The sequence below is a fragment of the Megalobrama amblycephala genome, linkage group LG20 (genome assembly GCF_018812025.1).
Source record: "Megalobrama amblycephala isolate DHTTF-2021 linkage group LG20, ASM1881202v1, whole genome shotgun sequence".
Taxonomy (NCBI): Eukaryota; Metazoa; Chordata; class Actinopteri; order Cypriniformes; family Xenocyprididae; genus Megalobrama; species Megalobrama amblycephala.
The window spans coordinates 25,349,290-25,370,422 of NC_063063.1; the positions used below are offsets into that span (position 1 = coordinate 25,349,290).

The 21,133-nt window shown below is 37.5% G+C and overlaps 1 protein-coding gene and 2 long non-coding RNA genes across 8 annotated transcripts in view; 2 read left to right on the forward strand and 1 right to left on the reverse strand.

Moving 5' to 3' along the window:
* LOC125255247 overlaps nucleotides 1-4,193 on the forward strand; it is a 44,888-nt gene extending 40,695 nt beyond the window's left edge. The window contains exons 5-6 of the long non-coding RNA XR_007181867.1: nucleotides 532-762; nucleotides 3,068-4,193. This is a non-coding gene — a long non-coding RNA (uncharacterized LOC125255247). The remainder of the gene's footprint in view (nucleotides 1-531; nucleotides 763-3,067) is intronic.
* si:ch211-216b21.2 (heparan sulfate glucosamine 3-O-sulfotransferase 3A1) overlaps nucleotides 1-6,353 on the reverse strand; it is a 46,213-nt gene extending 39,860 nt beyond the window's left edge. Inside the window, exon 1 of the mRNA XM_048170295.1 lies at nucleotides 5,563-6,353. Within this exon, the coding sequence (XP_048026252.1) occupies nucleotides 5,563-6,149 (587 nt within the window). The 5' untranslated portion in view covers nucleotides 6,150-6,353. The remainder of the gene's footprint in view (nucleotides 1-5,562) is intronic.
* The window catches only part of LOC125255245, a 31,168-nt gene continuing 15,721 nt past the window's right edge, over nucleotides 5,687-21,133 (forward strand). For 2 of the 6 annotated variants that reach the window (XR_007181857.1, XR_007181858.1), the window contains exons 1-7: nucleotides 6,652-6,766; nucleotides 7,263-8,117; nucleotides 8,233-8,425; nucleotides 12,746-12,765; nucleotides 12,960-13,052; nucleotides 14,832-15,022; nucleotides 17,701-18,676. This is a non-coding gene — a long non-coding RNA (uncharacterized LOC125255245). Of the gene's footprint in view, nucleotides 5,801-6,651; nucleotides 6,767-7,262; nucleotides 8,118-8,232; nucleotides 8,426-12,745; nucleotides 12,766-12,959; nucleotides 13,053-14,831; nucleotides 15,023-17,700; nucleotides 18,677-21,133 lie in introns of those variants that run through there. The other 4 variants (XR_007181856.1, XR_007181855.1, XR_007181860.1 and 1 more) reach the window with 4 other exon arrangements.

The window sequence follows — 21,133 nt, forward strand, 5'->3', positions numbered from 1 at the left end:
GCAAATGATGAATCTTGATTTCATTTATAAATAAATTTGTAGGGATGCAACAGTATATTGGTAACAAATCTGTTATTTGCTGATATTGGAGAGTTTTATTATTATTATTAAGTATTCTTAAATAATAATACTGTCAAAAACAAAAAAGGTTACCATAATACAGAGAGAAGAACCAAATTGGTTTCCCCAATGAACCTTTCTGTGAACCAATTTTTTTTTTTTTTTTTGTGTGAAGAACATTTTAATAACCTGAAGAACCATTTTCTACTATATAGGGCCTTTTTTTGCAATGGAAGTTCTTCATGGAACCATAGATGGCAATAAAGAACCTCTGTTTTTAGAAGTTTACATACAGATATCTATACGATTGAGATCATGCTGGGTTGAGACAACTCTTTGAAAAAATAACCCACCAGGCCGAATGTGAAATAGTGTGTTGAATGCACATGTATATTACTGACAAGTCAATTTTTACTGTACTCATGTGAATCTGTCCATATTTCCATTAACACAGGAGTTTTATTTTCCCAGGAACATTGCCACCGCACTGTAAACCAGTTACCACAGGCTGTGTGAAGCGTACATCATGTTCTGTGTACAAGGAACTCAGTCTGTGCCATGCATCACTCAAGAACATTCCCCTTATTCCAGCGAAGTTCACACTACCCTCTGCCAACTGGCTAGCCAACCTCTCCACATGTTCTCCAAAAGCTTCTTCACAACACCTGTGATGAAAGATGTGTCTCCCAGCTCCAAACAGAGGTGTGTTTAAGACCCTGCTACTCACTTAATCACAAACTAACTTTACAAGTCAAACCCTGTGCTGAGAAAACTATTAATGTTCACAGACGTTTGCAGTCGACAGAGCTTGTGATTTTGCTGGCTAGTTTATTTGCAAAATGCAAACTTCAGCTTAGGATAGTTTAAGGAGAAAAATGTCCTAAAGAAGTTTCTGCAGACATGTGGCCTAGGATTTTTTCCACATTTCCTAGCCTGAATTTTTAAAGAGGTTTTAATGTAGTTTGAATGGCTATGCTTTGATATGCGTTCCTTGAATCCACTTGAGAGAAGCCCTCACCGCAGGGGCTACCGAGGGGGAAGAGTGCAAAGAAACAAAAGTGCACAAGCTCTCCAGATGTGTAATTACTTAATTTCCTCACATATAAAACAGTGCTATAATTAAAAGGAAGTATGCAATTTACCACAAGTATAGTGGCCCAAATAATTTATGAACAAATTCAGTGTGTAAGTAGCGCAATGCCAAAAAATTGCAATACCAAATAACGAAATAATATTTTAGATCCTTTTTGTTTGTTTGTTTACAAAGATTCTTTCATCACCAATTTATTTGGCTGTTGCAATTCATATTTTTCATTAGGTGGCATGTTTCTGTGTGGTGACACATCTGAATGTGTTATAGTTATTCATATGGTTAATTAGGCCCTGCATTAGTTGTCAATACACTGTGAAATTTAGTTGGGTTAGTTCATCCAAAAATGAAAATGCTGTCATCATTTTCTCACCCTTACTTTGCTACAAACCTGTATGAGTTTCTCTCTTCTGTTGAACACAAAAGAAGATATTTAAAAAAAAAAAGAAGAAGAAAAAAAAAAGTTGTCGGTCGCCATTGACTTCCACAGTATTTTTTTTCCTACTATGGAAGTCAATGGCTACCATCAACTTTCTGGTTACCCACATTCTTCAAAATATCTTCTTTTGTATTCAACAGAAGAAAGAAACTCAGGTATGAAAGAAATTGTTTGGAACAACATAAGGCTGAGTAAATGATAACAGAATTTTTTTTTTTTTTGGTGAACTAACCCTTTAAATGCACCATTTAGGGTCAGCAGGATTTTCTTTTTTTAAGAATGCAATTCTTTTATTCAGCAAGGATACATTCAATTGATCAAAAGTGCCCACAGAGACTTTTACATTATTACAAAAAAAGGAAAGAAAAAGAATCTTAAAAAATATTAAGTAGCGCAACTGTTTTAAACATTGATAAATGTTCCTTGACCACCAAATCAGCATATTAGAATGATTTCTGAAGGATCATGTGACACTGACGACTGGAGTAAAGATGCTGAAAATTCAGCTTTGCCATCACAGGAATAAATTACATTTTTAAAATATATTAAAATAGAAATGATGAGCATAAGAGACTTCTTTCAAAAACATTAAAAAAATCTTATGAACCTATTAAAGAAATCTTACGAACCCCAAACTTTTGAACAGTAGAGTAGAAGGTCAGTTAACACCAAAACAATAACTATAAAGATAAATATATTAGTGTCCACACCAACAACACGATATCTTTCTGTTCTAAGTGTGCTGAGGTTTTGTTGCCTGCCGCTTTAAATGCTTATGGTCTTAAAAGCAGGACGGATTCTGATATCGTTCATCAGCTGGAAAAAAAAAAAAAAAACTGTCCTGAAAGTGATTCCAATTATATTGTTTCTCTGTGCCATTATCGTTAGTTGTGGTGTGGACTCAATATTATTCTTTTATATTTAGAACAATTTTTGGAATCACATCTTTATCGTTATGATTATAGTTATCGTCCTCGGTGTGAATGGGCCTTAAGACTATAGTAAAATGTCACTGGAAAGTTTACTATATTTAGTAATTTTCTCACTTTTTAAAGTGCCTTTATGTAATACAGCATCTACTAGAAGAGTCAGGTGTTGGAGACCAATAGTAAAAGATGATTGTCCAAATCTGAGATGTAACACAACTAGCCACTTAATCAATAAAACACACCCCTGGACACAAGAAGTTTCTGGAAGCTTTGATTGTAACAGACTTTCATTTAAGAAAAGACCACTCATTACATCAAGTTTTTCAGATCTCTTTTTGCACTCAAAGAACAGATTTCCATAATAAAAGCCTTGAGGTTTAAGTGGCATTGTCTCAGCACAAGACAGAGAAAGTTTTGTGCAAGCTGGCAGTGAACTCTCTCAAAATGGAAGCCGATGAAATCTGTCAATTATTTCATCGGTAGTCCAAATAAAAAGCGTGCCTTTCATAACAGTATATAATCTAATACTCAATGTTTTACCTCTCACAGATGTTCTGACTGCGTATCTGATTTCACTATTGCTGTGTTGACTGCAGATGGGTGAGTAATGTTTTGACAAGCAACCACAACACTGATATTTGTAGTTGCACAGATGCAGTCTTGCAACGCTGCAATTACTTTTTCGTTACGTCGTTTTTGTTATTTGACAAACGGTGTTAGCAAAAATGCTCAGCACAGCTTGTGGCAATCAAAGATTTTGAGATTTTTCTTCAGACATTTTGCACTACCAATGGGACCAACTGGACACGAGCAACTTAATTGACAAAACACACACACGGCTCACATTCCCACAGAGAAGCAAAGTTGTGTGATTCCTTCACAGTGTCCGTATCAGCCATTACGACATACAAAGGACCTTCATCCCTGCAGATGGAAGTTTCTGTGTTTAAACATTCACAGCCTAGCCTGAAAAGAGTCACATAATTCCAGCAAATTGGACACAGTGATTAGTGCAGGGAGAGAGAGAGAGAGAAAAAACAGAGCCCATTCATAACTTCAGCGGTCGGGAGAAACGCAATTATTCCCAGAGGGTTTGACAAAGGGTGAGAATTTATGCCGCAAAAGTAATTTTATGTTTGTTTTCTTTATTTGCAAGACATTTGCACAGATCCATCAAACTGTCGTGCCTTGTGCATAAATTCAGGAAATGTCTTTCAGTTCATTTGAAAAAAAATAGCGAGAGAAAAACATTGGCCGCGTAGTTTATTTCTTTATTTTTTCCTGTCTTGTAGAAAGTTGACACCCATCCAGAGTGTTTTAGCTCAAGTAAAGACACTTCTTAACATTTTCTATTTATTCCACTCATTTTGTGTTCATTTTAACTGTCCGAACTCCCAATACTTTTTAAACACACTTGTTGTTCATGCAGACATACTGTAAACGGACGAGTAATCTGTCACATGCTGTTATTCCTAGCAAATAATGTTGCAGTTATTGTTTTCTTGTGCCATTTTAAATTGAGGGCCCTTCCCTTTCTAAAAGATGGCTTTATGACCAGGCTTGTTTTCCGAACTGTGTGTCGCATTCCCAAGAATCCTGGCAACTCTTTTGGATGGATGGGAATCCTCGTGGATATAACAAAGGATGAATAGCAGTGTAGAAGGGTGTGAGAGTGATGCTAAAAAGAAAGAAAGCATGTGAGTGTTTTTGAAGGATTTATGTATTTATTTATTGTGTATTTATTTGTTTCATTTCATGCTTTCGACAGAAAGAAGTACTAGAAGGTATAATCCATTGGAGGAGAAAGAGAGTATTCGGGCAAGTTTGTCTTTGCAATTTTGCATGAGCTGGTATGTTAACTAAATCTGGTGGTGAAATATACCTTGCGGAGACAGACAGGTAACCTTTCATTACGGTCATAATCCCTCTTAATAACAGAGCTACGATGTCTGATATGCCCCATTACACAGAACGGCAAAAGACAAGCTGCTGTTAAACTCTAGCAGCAGCCTGAAGATATGTGAATGAACCGCACACACACACACACACCCACCATATGCAGAAAATATACAGATACATATAAAAGTACAACAAAAATACATGAAAACTGTTTTTCTTAAATTTTTTAGTAAGTGTATGTGTTGTAAAAATACCACAAAATACACTTTCATTCAGTGTTTCACACTTTCATCATGTAATCTTAATAGTTATAAAGTTTAGTTGGTGGCCAATAAACTGATACAATCATAAAACAAGAGCAAAAAACTTACATTACGATATTATAACATATTATAATTTACATAGGCCTAGTAAAAAAGTTTGATGGAAATACATATTTGTTTTAAGAGGTTTGTTTTATTAAGAATCTTCTTTTAGTGAAATAATAGCTTCTTTTTTGTTTCATTTGTTCATCAATATTGACCTCAAACAGCTTTATTGTACAATATATAATAAAATTATGATGCCTTTTAGCTTATGTTATCCCTTTAATGTGATGAAATATGACTAAGTTTAAAATACCCAAGCAAGTTTTATTTGCATGTTTTTTAATCATTTCCGTATGCTTTTCAACCCACTAATAGCTTTTTATTACCAAAATTAACATAGTATTATTAATCTTATCAATTATATTTTATTACAAGCTACAAAAATATTCATGGTGTTATTTTAGATTTGGCTTGTGTGTGTGTGTGTGTGTGTGTGTGTGTGTGTGTGTGTGTTTTAAACACTTGACAATCCACAACAACTGACAAAGATAAACACCTGCGCTACATCAATATTAATTAATTATTAATCTTATTACTACTACTAATACGGAGTTATAGCCTATTATTATGATTATATAAAAATAATACACAATAAATTACATTTAACTAAATTAGGTTAAAAAGATAATTATATTTTGATAATGTTAATGTTTCTTCTCTGTCATTATAGGGGAAAATCGATTCATCTTTAAGATATGTAGGCCTATCTAATAATGATAGCGCATGTCTTTTTAAACTGTTGGGCGCATCATTATCACTGATCATAAATGAACTTACCTGTACCAGTCCAGTCCGTTGTCATAGTTACGGTCGAAGAAGTGCGGCTCCGCTCCGACCGCGCGGATATCTGGATGCACGCGCAGAAACTCCAGCAGCGCGCGCGTCCCGCCTTTTTTCACACCGATGATGATCGCCTGAGGCAGCTTCTTACTGCCCTCACCTAACGAACTCAGTTTACCTGTATCAAAATACGAGCCCCCCGTCTCCAAATCTACATCCAAAGTGTTTGACAGCTGTACGTTTGACTGAAAAATGTGTTTATCTGCCTCAGTTTCAGGTAAATCCTCTTCACTGTCACTTTCGAGCCGGTGGATTAAGCTGTGGTGCCTCATCACCAAAGGTCTCGTGGAGGTCCATTTCTGAAGAAGTCTCTTTCTCCTCAGCGACCCCAAATCTTTAAGTTTCGATTCGTAAAATCCCTCCACCGGACCCGCATCTCTTCTCTCCGTGGGTATACAGGTCCTGCATCGATCCGTGAGGCAGTGGAGGAAATATAAAGACGCAAGTATAGACAGCAGCATGACCGCGAAGGTCTTGAAGATGCTCTTGGACGGAGGGTCCGAAAAGACGCGGCTAAATGCCATGTCGGTCCACGGGTGGCATGAGTTGGAGAGACAGCCATGCTAGACTGGCATTATTCGGTCTTGCCATCAAAAAATAAGGCAGAGTTTGGAGCTCGAGAGCATCAAAAGTGGTTTAGAGTTCGCACGCGCCGCTCTCTTAAAAGCCCTCGCGCATATGTAAAGCTCGTTGTCGTTATGCAAACTGTTAATTAGTGCATTTTTTTAAATGACTATGTTATAAATGTTAATGTAAATGATCCCATTCGTTTTAATCCAAAAGAACTGAGCCCCTTAAACGAGTCCAAAGTGTAAAAAAAAACGAAATTTCATTTTTTTTTTTTTTAAATACATCCTTTTCTTCAATTGATTTGTGAAATTCTGATAAACTTTCATAGCACTAGTAGCTCACACGTGTGTGCCTTGTATCTAACTTCATAATGACGTCACCTGAAGTGACTGACATGCTGCGACCCAATCAGGTTCCCCAAACCTTTCCGGAGCGCATTGCAGTAACCAATAGGATGCAGGAAGAGCAGGACCGACCCCGCCCACCTGTCAGTTCAGTTGAGAAACGGTCACGCTCGTGTTCCAAGCAAATGTCACTTTCAGCTCCTGTGGCCCTAGCCAAACAAATACAGGTTTGTAGTTTAGGCAAGGTGGTTGTAGAGAATCAAGAAATTGTAAGTTTAACAGCAACTGCACTGTTAAGACTTAAACATCACCCCTAATAAATCTTATAATATTGTTGTTAAGATTTTTCATTACTTTGCAGTAAATCCCTTACTAAATCTAATTAGAAATCAGGCCAAAATGCGCTGTCATTTTGCTTGGAAATATTATATAGAATTTTAACTAATGCTAAACATATGATAAGCCATTTGATAGAGGAAAAATGTAGTATGAAACTGATACGTTGTTTGATCTCTTGTGCAAATGTGTGTTTACAAAGTCATGGTAATGGTTTAATATGATTATTTCAGACATGCATTACTGCATGACTAAACCTATAAACATTATCTCCAAATCGACAGGGTGTGTGCACTTTATTTGTGCGAACGGATATAAGAGAGAGAGAGAAAAATGTCTGTTCATACTATCACAGTTTTCACTCATATTTATCTTATTTCTTTACAGATATGTCACTGACAGATTTCGTCAACATTTGGCTCTTTTTTTGCTTTTTCCTTAATCCATCATTCTTGTAACTACGATTACACTTCAGGCCACCAAGGACGACCGTCATTTTTTCCCCTGTTGTTACCGTATTCTCTTTCTTTTTTAATAAGGAGAAGAACACAGCATGGTGAAATGAAAGTAAAAGCAGCACATTATTTCTTTACAAGTGAACAAGAACAGAACCAAATGTTTCACATCTGCTCCTGTAGTTTGCAGCATTACCATGAGAAAGCCAAAGGAGTGTTTCAATGCAGTACAGCCCACTGCTTCAGAATGGAGATGGAGACCTCAGTCAAAACACCGGCTTGCTTGTGCCAGATGTCCCCGTGATGAGGACACAATGAAGGGGCTGACTCGCATTTAACAAATCACACCCTGGCCCTTTCGGCCAGAAAGAAGAGGGAACAACTATAGTCAGGCCATCCTCCTGTGAAGCCCCCTGGGTCAAATGTTTTTGCACCACCATTATTTTCAAAGGAATGTGCGGAGACGCTGTTGCTGAGAGGACAAGCCAGTCCACTGAAATTTAAAACACAGGCTAAGAACTTTTTCATTGCCCAATTTCGTGCCAGTGTTTGTGTATTTTTGGGTTCTGTCTTTCGCTCAGTGCAGTTTTGTTATTGCAACTTTTGAACAAGTAACTTTTTTTTGTTTCTTGAGTAATACAAGAGGAAATCTCAGAGCATAATTATACAGTGGATTTGGTTTGAATCAAAAAATGTAAGAGCATATACAAATAATAGATAACTGTGGATACTTAACATAGAGTGTACTGAATTGTAAAACACACTCAAGGATTTACAACAAATAATTGTAAGTATCTGTTGTCATTTGTTTAGAAAGTTCAGATATATCCATTTTGAAATTGCGATACGTTTTTTTTATGAGGTGAACAGCTGTTATCACTCTTCCTTGTTTTTGTTAACAGGATCTCAATGTTTTTATGGTCAGCAAGCATAAACTCAAGTACACAAAAAGACTTCTTATGCATCAGAAATGTGAATCCTGGGCCCCCATGGCTTGCTGCAGTTTTCTCTGGACAGCTTTATGTGAGGATTTGGGACATCTCAGCATGAGAGAGACATCTTTACGGCCAGTGCTGTCGGAAAAATACAGGGCAGGTAATGCAGCTCAGTCATAGAACAGCAGAAAAAAAACAGAAGGGCATGTGAGGTAACTGTCCAATAAAAATCTGATTGCTTATATATGAGGCAAGTCCTGTTCCAGAAATATAGATCATTAGGTACATAGATAGATTAGTGTGCCTTATACAATATGTGAACTTTTTCTGTAGTACATGTTTGACTGAGAGGATTTATACACACAAATTTTAAGCAAATGGTTAGGAAATGTACATAAACACATCTGCGGTTCAGACATGCAAGCAAAATGTTTTTCCGGTACTAAAGAGGAAGGATTTTCATTCAGAACTGCGGAAATGCAAATAATTCATGCTCTTAGTCAAATTAAGAGTCGGATTTAAAATGCTGCTCAAATGTTTAGATCAAGATTGATTACGAAGAACCGCTGTGGCTTATTTACATAAAATTTTATACCTTTATGAGTGCCAACAATAGATGCTAAATGTAAAATAGATTTCTAGTAAAAGTGTGACAGTGTTCATTAATAAGATTTGAAATTAAGTGCAAATGTGATTAACTGTGTGTGTGCGCCGCATCTTTGTGTGATAAGTGTGTGACACATTCCAACCTCTAAGAGGCAGCAAGACTCAATCCAACTTGAGGAAGTTTTGATGGGCAAAATTGAGAGGGAGAGAGGGGATGGGGGTCATCCAGAGAATGACTAATGCATGTAAAACATGAATCATATTATTTGACAAATATGAGACGATTCTTAAATGCTTCAAATGGACTCATGGAAACATGATACATGACTTCCACAAATCCAGTCCACAAAATAGAGATTCCAGCCGATAGAAATTATATTGAAACTTTCTAAATTTCCTGTGTACATCACTCTAATACAATGCACTGGTCAGACTGTCTCTCTCTCTCTCTCTCTCTCTCTCTCTCTCTCTCTCTCTCTCTCTCTCTCTCTCTCTCTCTCTCTCTCTCTCCCTCTCTTTCACATTGATCACACTAATGGGCCTGGCTTTGGAGATGAGTCTTGCAACCTCCCTGTGTGAGTCTCATCTGAGCTCTCCTCTACCAGAGACCCTTTGAGAAGATGACTCTATCATTAGATGGATTGCTTTCTTACATAAACAAATGTCAGCCATGTTCCCGACTGCCCTGTTACTCTGCTGTGGGACCAGAAGCATATGTGATATCAGAAGTGTAGAGACCTAAACAAGCTCTACCATGCAGCTCATTAAAGGCCAGGCAAAGAGTAATAATTGTTCATTAAAAAGTGTCCCCTTAGCCAATAAATGTCTCTTCATTCATTTAAAGGTTATTAAAATAGGAATATATATATATATTTATGGACATCCAATAATTTGGGTGAATTAGTTTCGTTTGTTGAGACATTTTTTACTCGAATCTCATATCAGTTTACATTTTGTGACTAAGCAGAGAACCATTCCAGCACTTGGATTTACTACATTCCTCTATAATTGTTTTGAGCTGAGCCAGATGTCATTCTTCACTGCTAATGTGTTAGAAAATAAATTAAAGTACCACAAATATAGAAGCCCTCCATTCTAAAATCTGCTGATTGACGGGTTCTCTGATTTCTCTCAAAGGGTCATAGTTTGCAAGCAAAAGCAGTATAGATGTCCTCAATCTAACCTTGTCCATAGACCTAAGAGGAAAGACAGGAGGAAGCCACTGAAAGCTTCTGCATATAGGTGAAACTGATTACGATGTGCATTTTGTTTCAAAATATACAGACGTTTATTAATGAGGTGGGGAGCACTGTGTGTAACACAGGTTTTTATTCATTTTTCTCTTCTACAGTATGACTGTGCAAGGTTCCATCTGAGGCACTCAAGGGATAGATGATAAAATTAGTTTTGGTTTTGCACCCAGTTTATCCCATCCTGTTAAGACCTCTGAGTTAGTGCTTAAACTGTTCTAGGGAATGCTAGCGTCCCAGTCAGCCACCTGAGTATACACTACCTGCATCAATTCCAAAAACAGTTAATCTTCCTTAATTTGATAGAGTGTGGAAACCCAGCCTTCTCATGAGTCTTTGACAGTCGAGACAGCTGGATGTAGAAATAACTGCTTTTTGGCAATCATCTTGACTCGCTGATCCTCTGTTTGACATATGGGGAAAAAAGGTGCGCTGTTTGTTGTATTTGCTATAGTATTATTTGTAACAGTATCTCAAATAGGTGTCTTAAATGTCAGAAAGAGAGAAAGAAAAGTGTGGGAAAACTCTAATAGAGAAAAACAGTCAGAGGAGACTGCACTCTAATCAAGGCTGAAATGTAGATTCCCAGAAAACGATGGTAATGTAATACAGAGAGAGCAAGGAAATTTTTATTATTGTTTTTGATAGACAATCAGTTATCATTTGCAATCACACGCTGTAGCATTTTTCATCCTTAAGTATGAATTTCCTCCCCCACTGATATTTACATACAGGAAGATCTGACCCGGTCACGTGGAAAATATGTAATGAACTCTATTTGTTAATGTCAACTTCTAGCCTAATGCCATTAACCAGGACATAAGCAGAGCTCTCATTTATACAGTTAGCATTTTTTACAAGACCCAAACTGTATAATTAAATTTCTGCCATCCATGACTTGTTAATATTTGCCAGAGCGTGAAAGATACCTTGTTAGGCATGCTGTGTAATCAAAGAGTGATGAAAAATTCGACTGATTTTGCATCTGGGGAAAGGTTGAGAGAGTTGGCAACAGGGTGCTTGCTTGTTGCTGGACTTTTGGCTTCCTTGCCTTTCAACAGAAAGCTCAATGGCGCTTTAGGTCAACCAGACTGAATTGAAATGTTTGGTTATGGTTGTCTGTATCATTTATTGTATTACAATATTTCATATTTTCACAGCTGTCTACTTTAACTCATATGTGTTTTTTTAAATTTAGGTTATTCAAATCATGTGATGCTAAAAAAGACTGAAGTCATCCTAATTAGTACCTCTTAAGTAAAATGGATAATTGGAGAAAAGTTCCCAACTGCAGAAGGAGCGACTCCATTTAAGAATACTTTTGAGTGCGACATCAGACGCCTCCAGCACTATTAAAAGTTTTCTCAAGTGCCTGAATAGCTCCACTAGTCTCCAAAGTGGTATGTTAAGGGAGGCGCTGATGGAGACAGGGTTTTCTGTTTTGTTTGCTTTAGTGCAGCAGGGTAATTGATACTCTGCAAAATTGTGCTGACCTGTTGGTCTCATTGAGCATTGTTTTTAAGCAAGAAATTACAGTCTGGCGAAGACTCAAAGGCGACAGACTCTACTTAGTTATGCTGGGTGGGGTCCAGGGTGGTTGATAAAGCTTTTGAAGGTACACGTTACACAAGAAAGGAGATAGATAGGTTGTGTGTTTGTATGAGTGTGGTCTGACTGATAAGATATCTGTGTTTAAAAATAGTAATGGGAGACAAATATTTTATTACTCATTCACTATATGTTCTCAACATCTTTAAAGCACAAATTTTTAGCTTAAAGGGTTAGTTCAGCCAAAAATTAAAATAATGTCATTTTTTTACTCACCCTCGTATCGTTCCACACCCGTAAGACCTTCGTTCATCTTTGGAACACAAATTAAGATATTTTTGATAAAATCCGATGGCCACCAAATGCCACCAAACTTCTCAAGATCCAGAAAGGTACTCAAAACAGTTCGTGTGAGTACTGTGGTTCAACCTTAATATAATAAAGCGACGAGAATACTTTTTGTGCACCAAAAAAACAAAATAATGACTTTTCAACAATATCTAGTGATGGGCGATTTCAGAACACTGCTTCAAATCTTTTGTTTCGATTCAGTGATACGGATTGCGTGTCAAACTGTTGAAATCACTTGACTTTGGTGCTCCGAATCACTAATTCAAAACAAAAGATTCAAAGCAGTGTTTTGAAATCGGCCATCACTGGATATTGTTGAAAAGTCATTATTTTGTTTTCTGGCTCACAAGAAGTATTCTTGTCGCTTTATAATATTAAGGTTGAACCTCTGTAGTCACATGAACTGTTTTGAAAATGTTTTGAGTACCTTTCTGGATCTTGAGAAGTTCGATGGCATTGCTGTCTATGCAGGAGTCACTAAGCCATCGGATTTCATCAAAAATATCTTAATTTGTGTTCCGAAGATGAACGAAGGTCTTACGAGTGTAGAACGACATGAAGGTGAGTAATAAATGACATTACTTTTATTTTTGGGTGAACTAACTCTTTAACTTATTGTGATTATTCAGTGTTTTCAAAGTCTAGTCCTTAATAATAGTGAAACTATTTGGTAATAGTTATGCTTTAGATATGCAGAGATAATGATTTGGTTTCTTTCTCACTAGCCTGAAAGAAAAAGACGAAGGTAAGGCCTTATTCCAAATTAATTTTTTGTTTTGCCTCTTTCTCACAGACATTTTTTTTTCATTATTATTATTATTATTATTATTTTGTTCTTGTTCTCTGATTGTGTGTGTGTGTAGACTGTTGGTTTGAATACATAAGTGCCAATATACACACCAAACCAAAAGAGTCTCTATTTCTTCTTCTCTCTCATAGTCTTTCCTGTGGTACGCATATGTGAGCAGTCCAACGTGTCCAAATCAATGAATCGGAGGACAAAATTAACTTCACATCTGGATATACAGTTAGGTATGATGTCTTTTCTCATTCCCCCTCTATATCCAAAACCCGCTCCCACCAAGCAGACACAAACATAAACATGATAATACATGGCATAAAGCCAAACCTCTCCCACACTCTCGCATATCTCTTTCTCACTGTCTTTCGCTCTGACACACAAACCTCTACACACACCTCTATTTCCCTCCTGTCCTCCCTAAACATCCAAATGGCATGCATTCTTTCCTCCCTGTGTTTCTGCTGAAAAAGCCTCCTTCTTCTGTACAGAACCGTACTGTAACCTCACCGCTCATGTTACCACTCCAGGGACAAGCAGGTGATAAAATATGACTCTGGCCAGCCAGCTCATCCTCCCGCATCTCTTCTAATGAGCACAAAAAGGGAGAGCTGGGACACAGAACGGACTCCTTCCCTTTGAACACACTAATTATCCAGGATGATTTACACATTTGTTTGCTTGGGAATTTGAAGGGAGGATGGCCCGGGCACCGGTGTGAGCCTCTTGTTGAATACTGCGTTGTCTTTAGAGATTAGCAACTGTGAGCTCTTTTTCTGCTGAACCCCCCTGCCTATTCCAATTTGCTTTCGCTGCCTTTTTTGACAGCACGGGCAGCAAACATTCACCATTTTACAAAGACAGAGAGAAAGAGAGAGAGAAAAAAAATTATTTAATGAGAAAAATCCAGTAGCAATTGCTGAGCTGTGTTTTGAGTACTGTTTGACGCTGCCCTCGCTCCCCCCGTCGTCGCCGTGTCAGTGCCACCTCATTTTGATGGTGCGATAGGGGAGACGGGGCCGCCGCCACAATTTGACACAACTAATTTAGACCCAGGCTTTTATGACACCCCAGAATGTATTACCTCGCACTGGCGTAATAATAATGGAGAAGCATCAATCAAATGGACCCTGTGCACACATTGTGCAATAAAGCTTATCTCTGACTGCCACAGTCTGTCTGACTCAACTCGGCTCAGTGACAATGAGTCTGTGTGCAGTTCTCTGGCATCAGCTTAGTTAACACAGCATAAATATGCAGTTTAAGGGTCAATGACATTTTAATATGCTTTCGGCTGACAGATCGCGCACTGGTGTTTGGGAAAGTTTGGGTATATGCACAGGGTGTACAGGGTGTCTTTGGGGAGAATTTTTATGTTCACATAGCACTTCAAACACTCAATTGATTTTTTTCCCCCTTCCTACTCCTCCATATTCATACATTTTAGTCAGTTTTTCTGTGACTAAAATGGCATCTAATTTTAGTAAATGAAAATAAATTTACCCAAATATTTAAACATTTTATATACTACTTTTCAAAAATGGGTTGGTAAGATTTTCTAATGTTAAAAAAAAAATTTCTTATGCTCACCAAGGCTATTAAACAATAAAACTGTAAAATATTACAGCAAATTAAAAAACTATTCGATTTTAATGTCTTAAAAGTAATTTATTCCTGTGATGGCAAAGCTATATTTTCAGCATCATTACTCCAGTCTTCAGTGTCACATGATCCTTCAGAAATCATTCTAATATGCTGATATGGTGCTTTTTCTCATTATCATCAATGTTGAAAGCAGTTGTGCTGCTTAGCATTTTTGTTATTTTTTATTTTCTAGATTTTTCTTCTTCTTCAAAAAAATTAATTATTTTATTTTAAAATTATTAATGCATTGTTAACATACAACACTGCCCTCCTCTTTGCCTGTATTTACAATTACTCATTCTTTAACATCTTTTTTTGACAATGTTCTTTTTTTTTTTTCTTCCTTTTCTTTTTTTTCCCTCTCAAAGTTCCCTTTGTGCCGAGACCAGTGACGTCATGGGCGGCGAACACCTGGAAATCTCTGGAGCTCATGTCACAGTATGTTTAGATGAGACGTATGGAGGTGTGCTGGCTGAAAGCCCTCGGCATAGCAGGAGATGACCTATTTGTTCGAGCTGATTAATGTCCCTGCCTGCTGAACTCAGGGTTACATGTACTGGTTGGTATGGCTGCCTGCTGATAAGTACTGCTCTGCTGATTTTCAGACTACATCAAGCATGCCTTTTCGTTGACAAATGTTATCAATTTTAGGCAAAAGACATTCTTAATCTGCTTTAATACCATTATTTTTGTTGAAGTTTTGCCAGTAGAGTCATCAAACATGACTGCTTTTACCTTCCCGGTTTTGACAGTTTTGTCAAGCTGTTGTATCACATTGAACGGCATTGTCTTCGAGAGTCCTCGCGTCAGTCAGATTTAATTGTTGCCATGACAGGGTCAGAGACCCCCTGCCATGTGGAGGCAGTCAGGCTGGTCTATAAAGGCTCCAGTTGGGTTAGAACAACATTAGCTTCATACAAGCAAATTTTCCACCATGTACCGCTATGCCAAGTTTTAACGGTGAATTCTCTCTCTAAGCAATACTTGGCTATTGATTAAACTGGCACAGATCTACACTGGTGATACACATTGTTAACATGAAGCTTCCTGACACCAGAGATGAATGCAACTGGTATCATTAGCTTAGAGGCTTATCTGCTATAGTCACCCATTCTCTCTTTAAACAACAAGCATCTAAAGCTGTAAATTTAACCCATTCAAACTGTAAAGAGTTTATAATCAGAGTTAAGTAGATATACAGGGCAATAAGACATAGTGACTCCAGTCATTATTGCCAGGGATATTGCATTTGATCCCTTTGTGTACAGACTGAGGTACATTGTCTCTGTGTAATGGATGTTGTTTGGCATTGGTTTTTCAGAGGTTGATCATTAGGCTTCATCCATATTGATCACATGATCAGTTATGGCTCAGACTCTACATTACATGAGTTGTTGGCTCATGATAAGGCTCATGTTTGTGTCTGTTTTAACACCCTGTATCTAAGTAAAATACCAGCTTACAGACAATGCAGTCACGATGGAGAGCATTCCAGACATACCAGACATCACAAGCAACTTTTTGTGTAACTGTGGGGTTAAATGTGGTTAGGCTAGCATAACTTAACGTATGTCCGCAGTATGAACCCAATGATGTGTTAAAGTGAACGTAGTTTTTCAACATACATTACTGTTTACTCATTAAGTTTTTTACTTATTTTTTATAAGAAATGTATACTATGGTTTAGCAAGGATGCATAAAATTTATCAAAAGTGACAGTAAAAACAAAAATATATATATATATATATATATATATATATATATATATATATATATATATATATATATAAACTTACAGACCCCAAACTTTTAAACGGTAATGTACATGGTGTACAAACTCTTTCAGACTATGTGTCAAAACTTTCCGATAACCAGTCCAGCCGTATATTTAACAATGTCCTGGCCCAGCTTGCCCTCTGTAGCACACCCACATCCCAGCTGTCACAGGCCCTGAGCTTTATTTAATGCCTTGTCTGGAGGTATACGGGCAGCCATAATGCCTGGCTCTGAAATTGTGGAACAGAAGAGGTGTTATATTGGGGGTCTGGCCGGGGCGAGGGTGGCTTAGAGTCTGTCACCTGCAGTGTGCTTGACTTGTCCATAAAGTAAGTGATGATTGGATTGTGGATTGGCCGGAGTGGCTGCAAGGCTGCCTTTAAGGCCTGGGTATATCATATGCTTGGTTTTTATGGCAATTTGAGTTTATGTTGGAATGGCTCATTCACACTTTGTTTGGGTTGCACTTTTCTTGACACTCTACTTGCCGCCGGTTGTATCGACCTGTGTAAACAGTACAAGGAGTAAAAGAACAGTTTACAAAAGCTTGATATGTAGTTCCCTGTGACAAGGCAGTAATTGTGTTTTTTAGTTTTCCTAATAAAACTCGTTTGTTCCGCAGCCAAACCCTTCTGGTTTGCAGAACCCTCCAGTGGCGCATGTTTCTGGCCAGATCTGCAGTACAGCACTTGTTTTTGGTATTACAACTCTTTAAAGAAACCTTTGGCAAATGTAAGAAACGTGGCATTCGAAATAATGAAAAGCAAAAACCATGCTGAATTGTGAATTTAACAGAGTATAAATCATAGTATGAAAGGAAATTTAGAGACCCATACCTAACAATGCCAACTAAAGCACAAATAGTGACAGGGACACTTTGTTCTGTGGGTTTGGGAAAGTTACAATCGCCATGCATATTAAAGACATATGTGGTTACTGTAAGGGCTTCTTACAATTTTTAAGCAGGCTGCAGAGAGAAGGGTTTATATACATGGACTTAGACGACACTTTTGGGTCATTTCTACCAGGCTATGCGTTGTACTCTAAAAAACAAACAACAAAGATGAACTACTCTTTGTGCTGATAGATAAGATGTCTTGACACTATATACCATTCAAAAGTTTGGGGTCAGTAAGAATTTTTTAAAGAAATTAATACTTTTATTCAGCAAGGACATGATATTGATCAAAGGTGACAGTAAAGACTTTTACCATGTTACAAAAGATTTCTATTTCAAATAAATGCTTTTTTTGCCTTTCTGTTCATCAAAGGCCCTGTTTCCACCCTGTATTAAGATGCGTTTTGGTCGATCGGATCACAAGTAGACAAGGCAGACACATACCCTTTTACACCTGGTGTTTTAATCTGTCTCTATTGTCCACTTTTAACCACTTCTGTCCTGATTTCTTCAAGAGGAGGGTCTGTGGGTGGGTAAATATATGTTTTTTTGTTTTTTTTCAGATCTTTGGATCTAATGGACAAAATAAGCTCACACAGTTTACATATGAACACGCACAGAGATGACGGAAAAACATATGGAGAGCATTACCTTTCGTTTCTGCTCTGACAGCCGCAAGACTATGCTAAACGCTGTGAGTGCATGTTAGAAATCGGGAATGGTGAGAGAACATTGTGCTTGGTACGTTTTTCATCTTCAAACCAAATTTGGGTCTTCAGCCAACAAAGTTTAAATCCCATCTGGTTAGCGCGTTTAATGTTTTCGTGTTAGGTCAGTAGGCAGAGAGTGGGTGGTCTTTTTTCAAACGCATTCGACAACATGAACGTCTACACTATGAAAGAAATCCAGTCAAATGCGTTTTTGACTACCTCTAGAAGTGGTCGAAAGTAGACAAGCTCAAAAAGTTTTAGACCCCATTTACACCTATTTAGTGTCTATTCTTGAGCTCCATATCAGCATATTGGAATGATTTCTGAAGGATCTTGTGACACCGAAGACTGGAGAAATGGCTCCTTAAATTTACATTTTAAAATGTATTCAAATAGAACAGTTTATTTTAGTTGGTAATATATCTTTTCATAAAATAAATGTAGCCTTGTTGAACATAAGAGATTTTCTTCAAGAACATTAAAAAGTCTTACTGACCCCAGACTTTGGAACAGTAGTTTGAAAGATTTTCCTCATAAATACAGTACACTCACACCTATGCTGACATTTGCAGTGTATCTGTCGATGTGAGATCATAGATTAATGTATTTGTGTATGAACTAAGCTTCTTTGTTCTCTCTTATCCTAGGGTTTGTAAGGAGGGCTGGAACATTGTATGTTTTAGATTTAAGTGCCTTGCAGACTCAGTCGTGTGGGTGTGTGCTCCTTATGTGGGTCAGGTTTTGTCTACATTGTGGAGGCCAAATGTACCCAGAAAGATAGTAAAACCTGCAATCACCTGCATTGTGAAGACCAGCAGATGGTTCTGAGGTAAATGGCCTAGTAAACACAATGTCTCAATGAAAAACTAAAATGCAGAAATGTCTGGAAGAGTTTTTGCAGTTAGGGCATAGAAAATATCGTAGCTCAGTATAAAAGTAACAGAAGTCAAAGGAAAGTGTACTTGAATGTATTCTTTGGAAAAGCACTGGAAAGAAAATAGTACTTTTTTTGTGTCCATTCTTATCTCCAGTCTCTCTGCAGAATCTTTATGCACAAAAAGCATTGCACTCAGCCAGCACCACTCCATATCTTGTGGCACGGAGATACTCAGAAGATGTCAGTTCTCCCTAAACAACCGTAAAAGCTTTTCCATCAAAGCTGCTTTGTGTTAGGTCCAGCTTTCCCCCTTCACTGTCAGCGATAGGGAAGCATTATCTATGCTATAAGGAAGGTGTTAGAAACCTTATTTATTGTCAGGATTACAATTATTATTATTAAATTTTTCATTTTGAAACTTACACAACTTTGAGCAAGGCCGTAAGTGGATAAACATTAGCTCATTATCCCATTTTTTGTTAACAATTCATGCACATTTCTTGCATTAATTGTATGTAATGTTTGGCATTTATATAGCACCACCTTTTATCCAAAAAACATTGAATTGTACACTTTTTCAGTGTCCAAGTCCTTAAGTAGGCCCACCAAGTTTTTTTTTTCTTTCTTTCAATCTGTCATTTATTTTGTAACCTTCTCCATAGCAGCTGAAAGCTGATGGGCTGATTATAACCATATTTTTTTCAATTATAGTTGCTTCCAGCTAAACTTCAGCTTGTGTTTGTTTATGTCACAGCATACAATACAATACTCACTGCTCAGGCCAATATAAGATATTTACAGCTCTAATAAGCTCTAATCCATCTGAATTTGCTTTGGACAGAACATGTGGAGCCTTTGGTTGATGTCTCCAAGACCTTAGGTGCAATATTTCAAATCCTTCTGAAACAGGCAGTGGCCAAGAAGAGCAGAGGTGACTACATCACTGATCCATTCTTGTGTTGTAAATTACATTCCTACATCATGTCCAAACCAGCTAATCCCTGACGTGAATTAGTACATGTGTTGCTGACCTTTTGATCTGACTGGTCAGGATGCAAACAGCTCCGATTACATCTGGAGCCCTTACGAGTGGGCAACAACATGGTCTTTCAATCAGAGCTCAGCATATTCAGGGTCTCTTTCCACTACAGTATGTGGTTTGTCTGAAGAGCTGTCAGGGAGCTAAAACGGAGAAGTGAAAGGATTAGTGGTGGAGAAAAAAATGGACATTCATCAGGATGAAGGAGGGACTGAACTGGAATTCACTGCATGCATTCGTCTTCTGATCTCATGAAACATCCAGAGTGATTTCACAGTGTCCTGGTGCTTTTTTTGGACAGCAGTTGGAGCTTAGTGTCACATGGCAATCTTGTTTATGTGGGAACTTTTGTTTTGGAATAATGTTGGTGTCCAAATAACATGGTAGTTTTCTTTTTTACAGTACAAGCACTGCTGAAAGGACCTGAATACTGAATTTACGTACTACACTCTAAAAAATGCTGGGTTAAAAACTACCCAAGTTGGGTTGAAAATGGACAAACCCAGCGGTTGGGTTAAATGTTTGCCCAACATGCTGGGCAGTTTTATTTAAACAAACTATTGTTTAAAAATTACTATATGGCTAGCTTAAAATGAACCCAAAATAGTTAAAAACCAGATGCAATTAGAGGCAACAGTAATAGTCAAAAGGTGAACATTTATTAATAAGCAATTTAATAAATGTTTGTTGTTTAATAATTATTAATTGAACATTAATAAATGTTCGATGAATATAGTTGAAACAATAGTTGAGTTAAATAAAACTACCCAGCAGGTTGGGCAAACATTTAACCCTACCACTGGGTTAAAACAACCCAATTGCTGGGTTTGGCCATGTTCAACCCAACTTGGGTTGTTTTTAACCCAGCATTTTTTAGAGTGTAGTCTAGGCAAGTTTAGTTGGTGGACAAGCATAGCCACCCATTGCATTTCTATATTCTCACTGGTTTAGATAGCAAAACTTGCTAAAAAGCTGGTTGACTAAGAAGAGAAGGAATCTTGTGCCACATGTCCTGCTGCTGGGCCTGATCTAAATGTAAAAATAGGGGTAATGAGTTTGTACAATTGACCCTTCGCCAGGAGTTTGATTTACAGGTGATCTAACCAATCATAACGCCAAATCCACCATTTTGTCTGACAAAGCAGTCAGGGGAGTTAGCAGATTAACGTAGGTGGATTGAACTTGAAAAATGGTGTGTACTGACGGCTTTCCGCAATTGAAACAACATTCCTTATGATGTTCATTCATGTTTATTTGATGCTATAAATGAACTAGTAGGAAGAGATGATCGTTTCACGAGCTACAGCGATCTGTCACGACATATTAAAGAGCCACAAAAGGTATTTATTGTTTAAATTTCTTTAAAAATG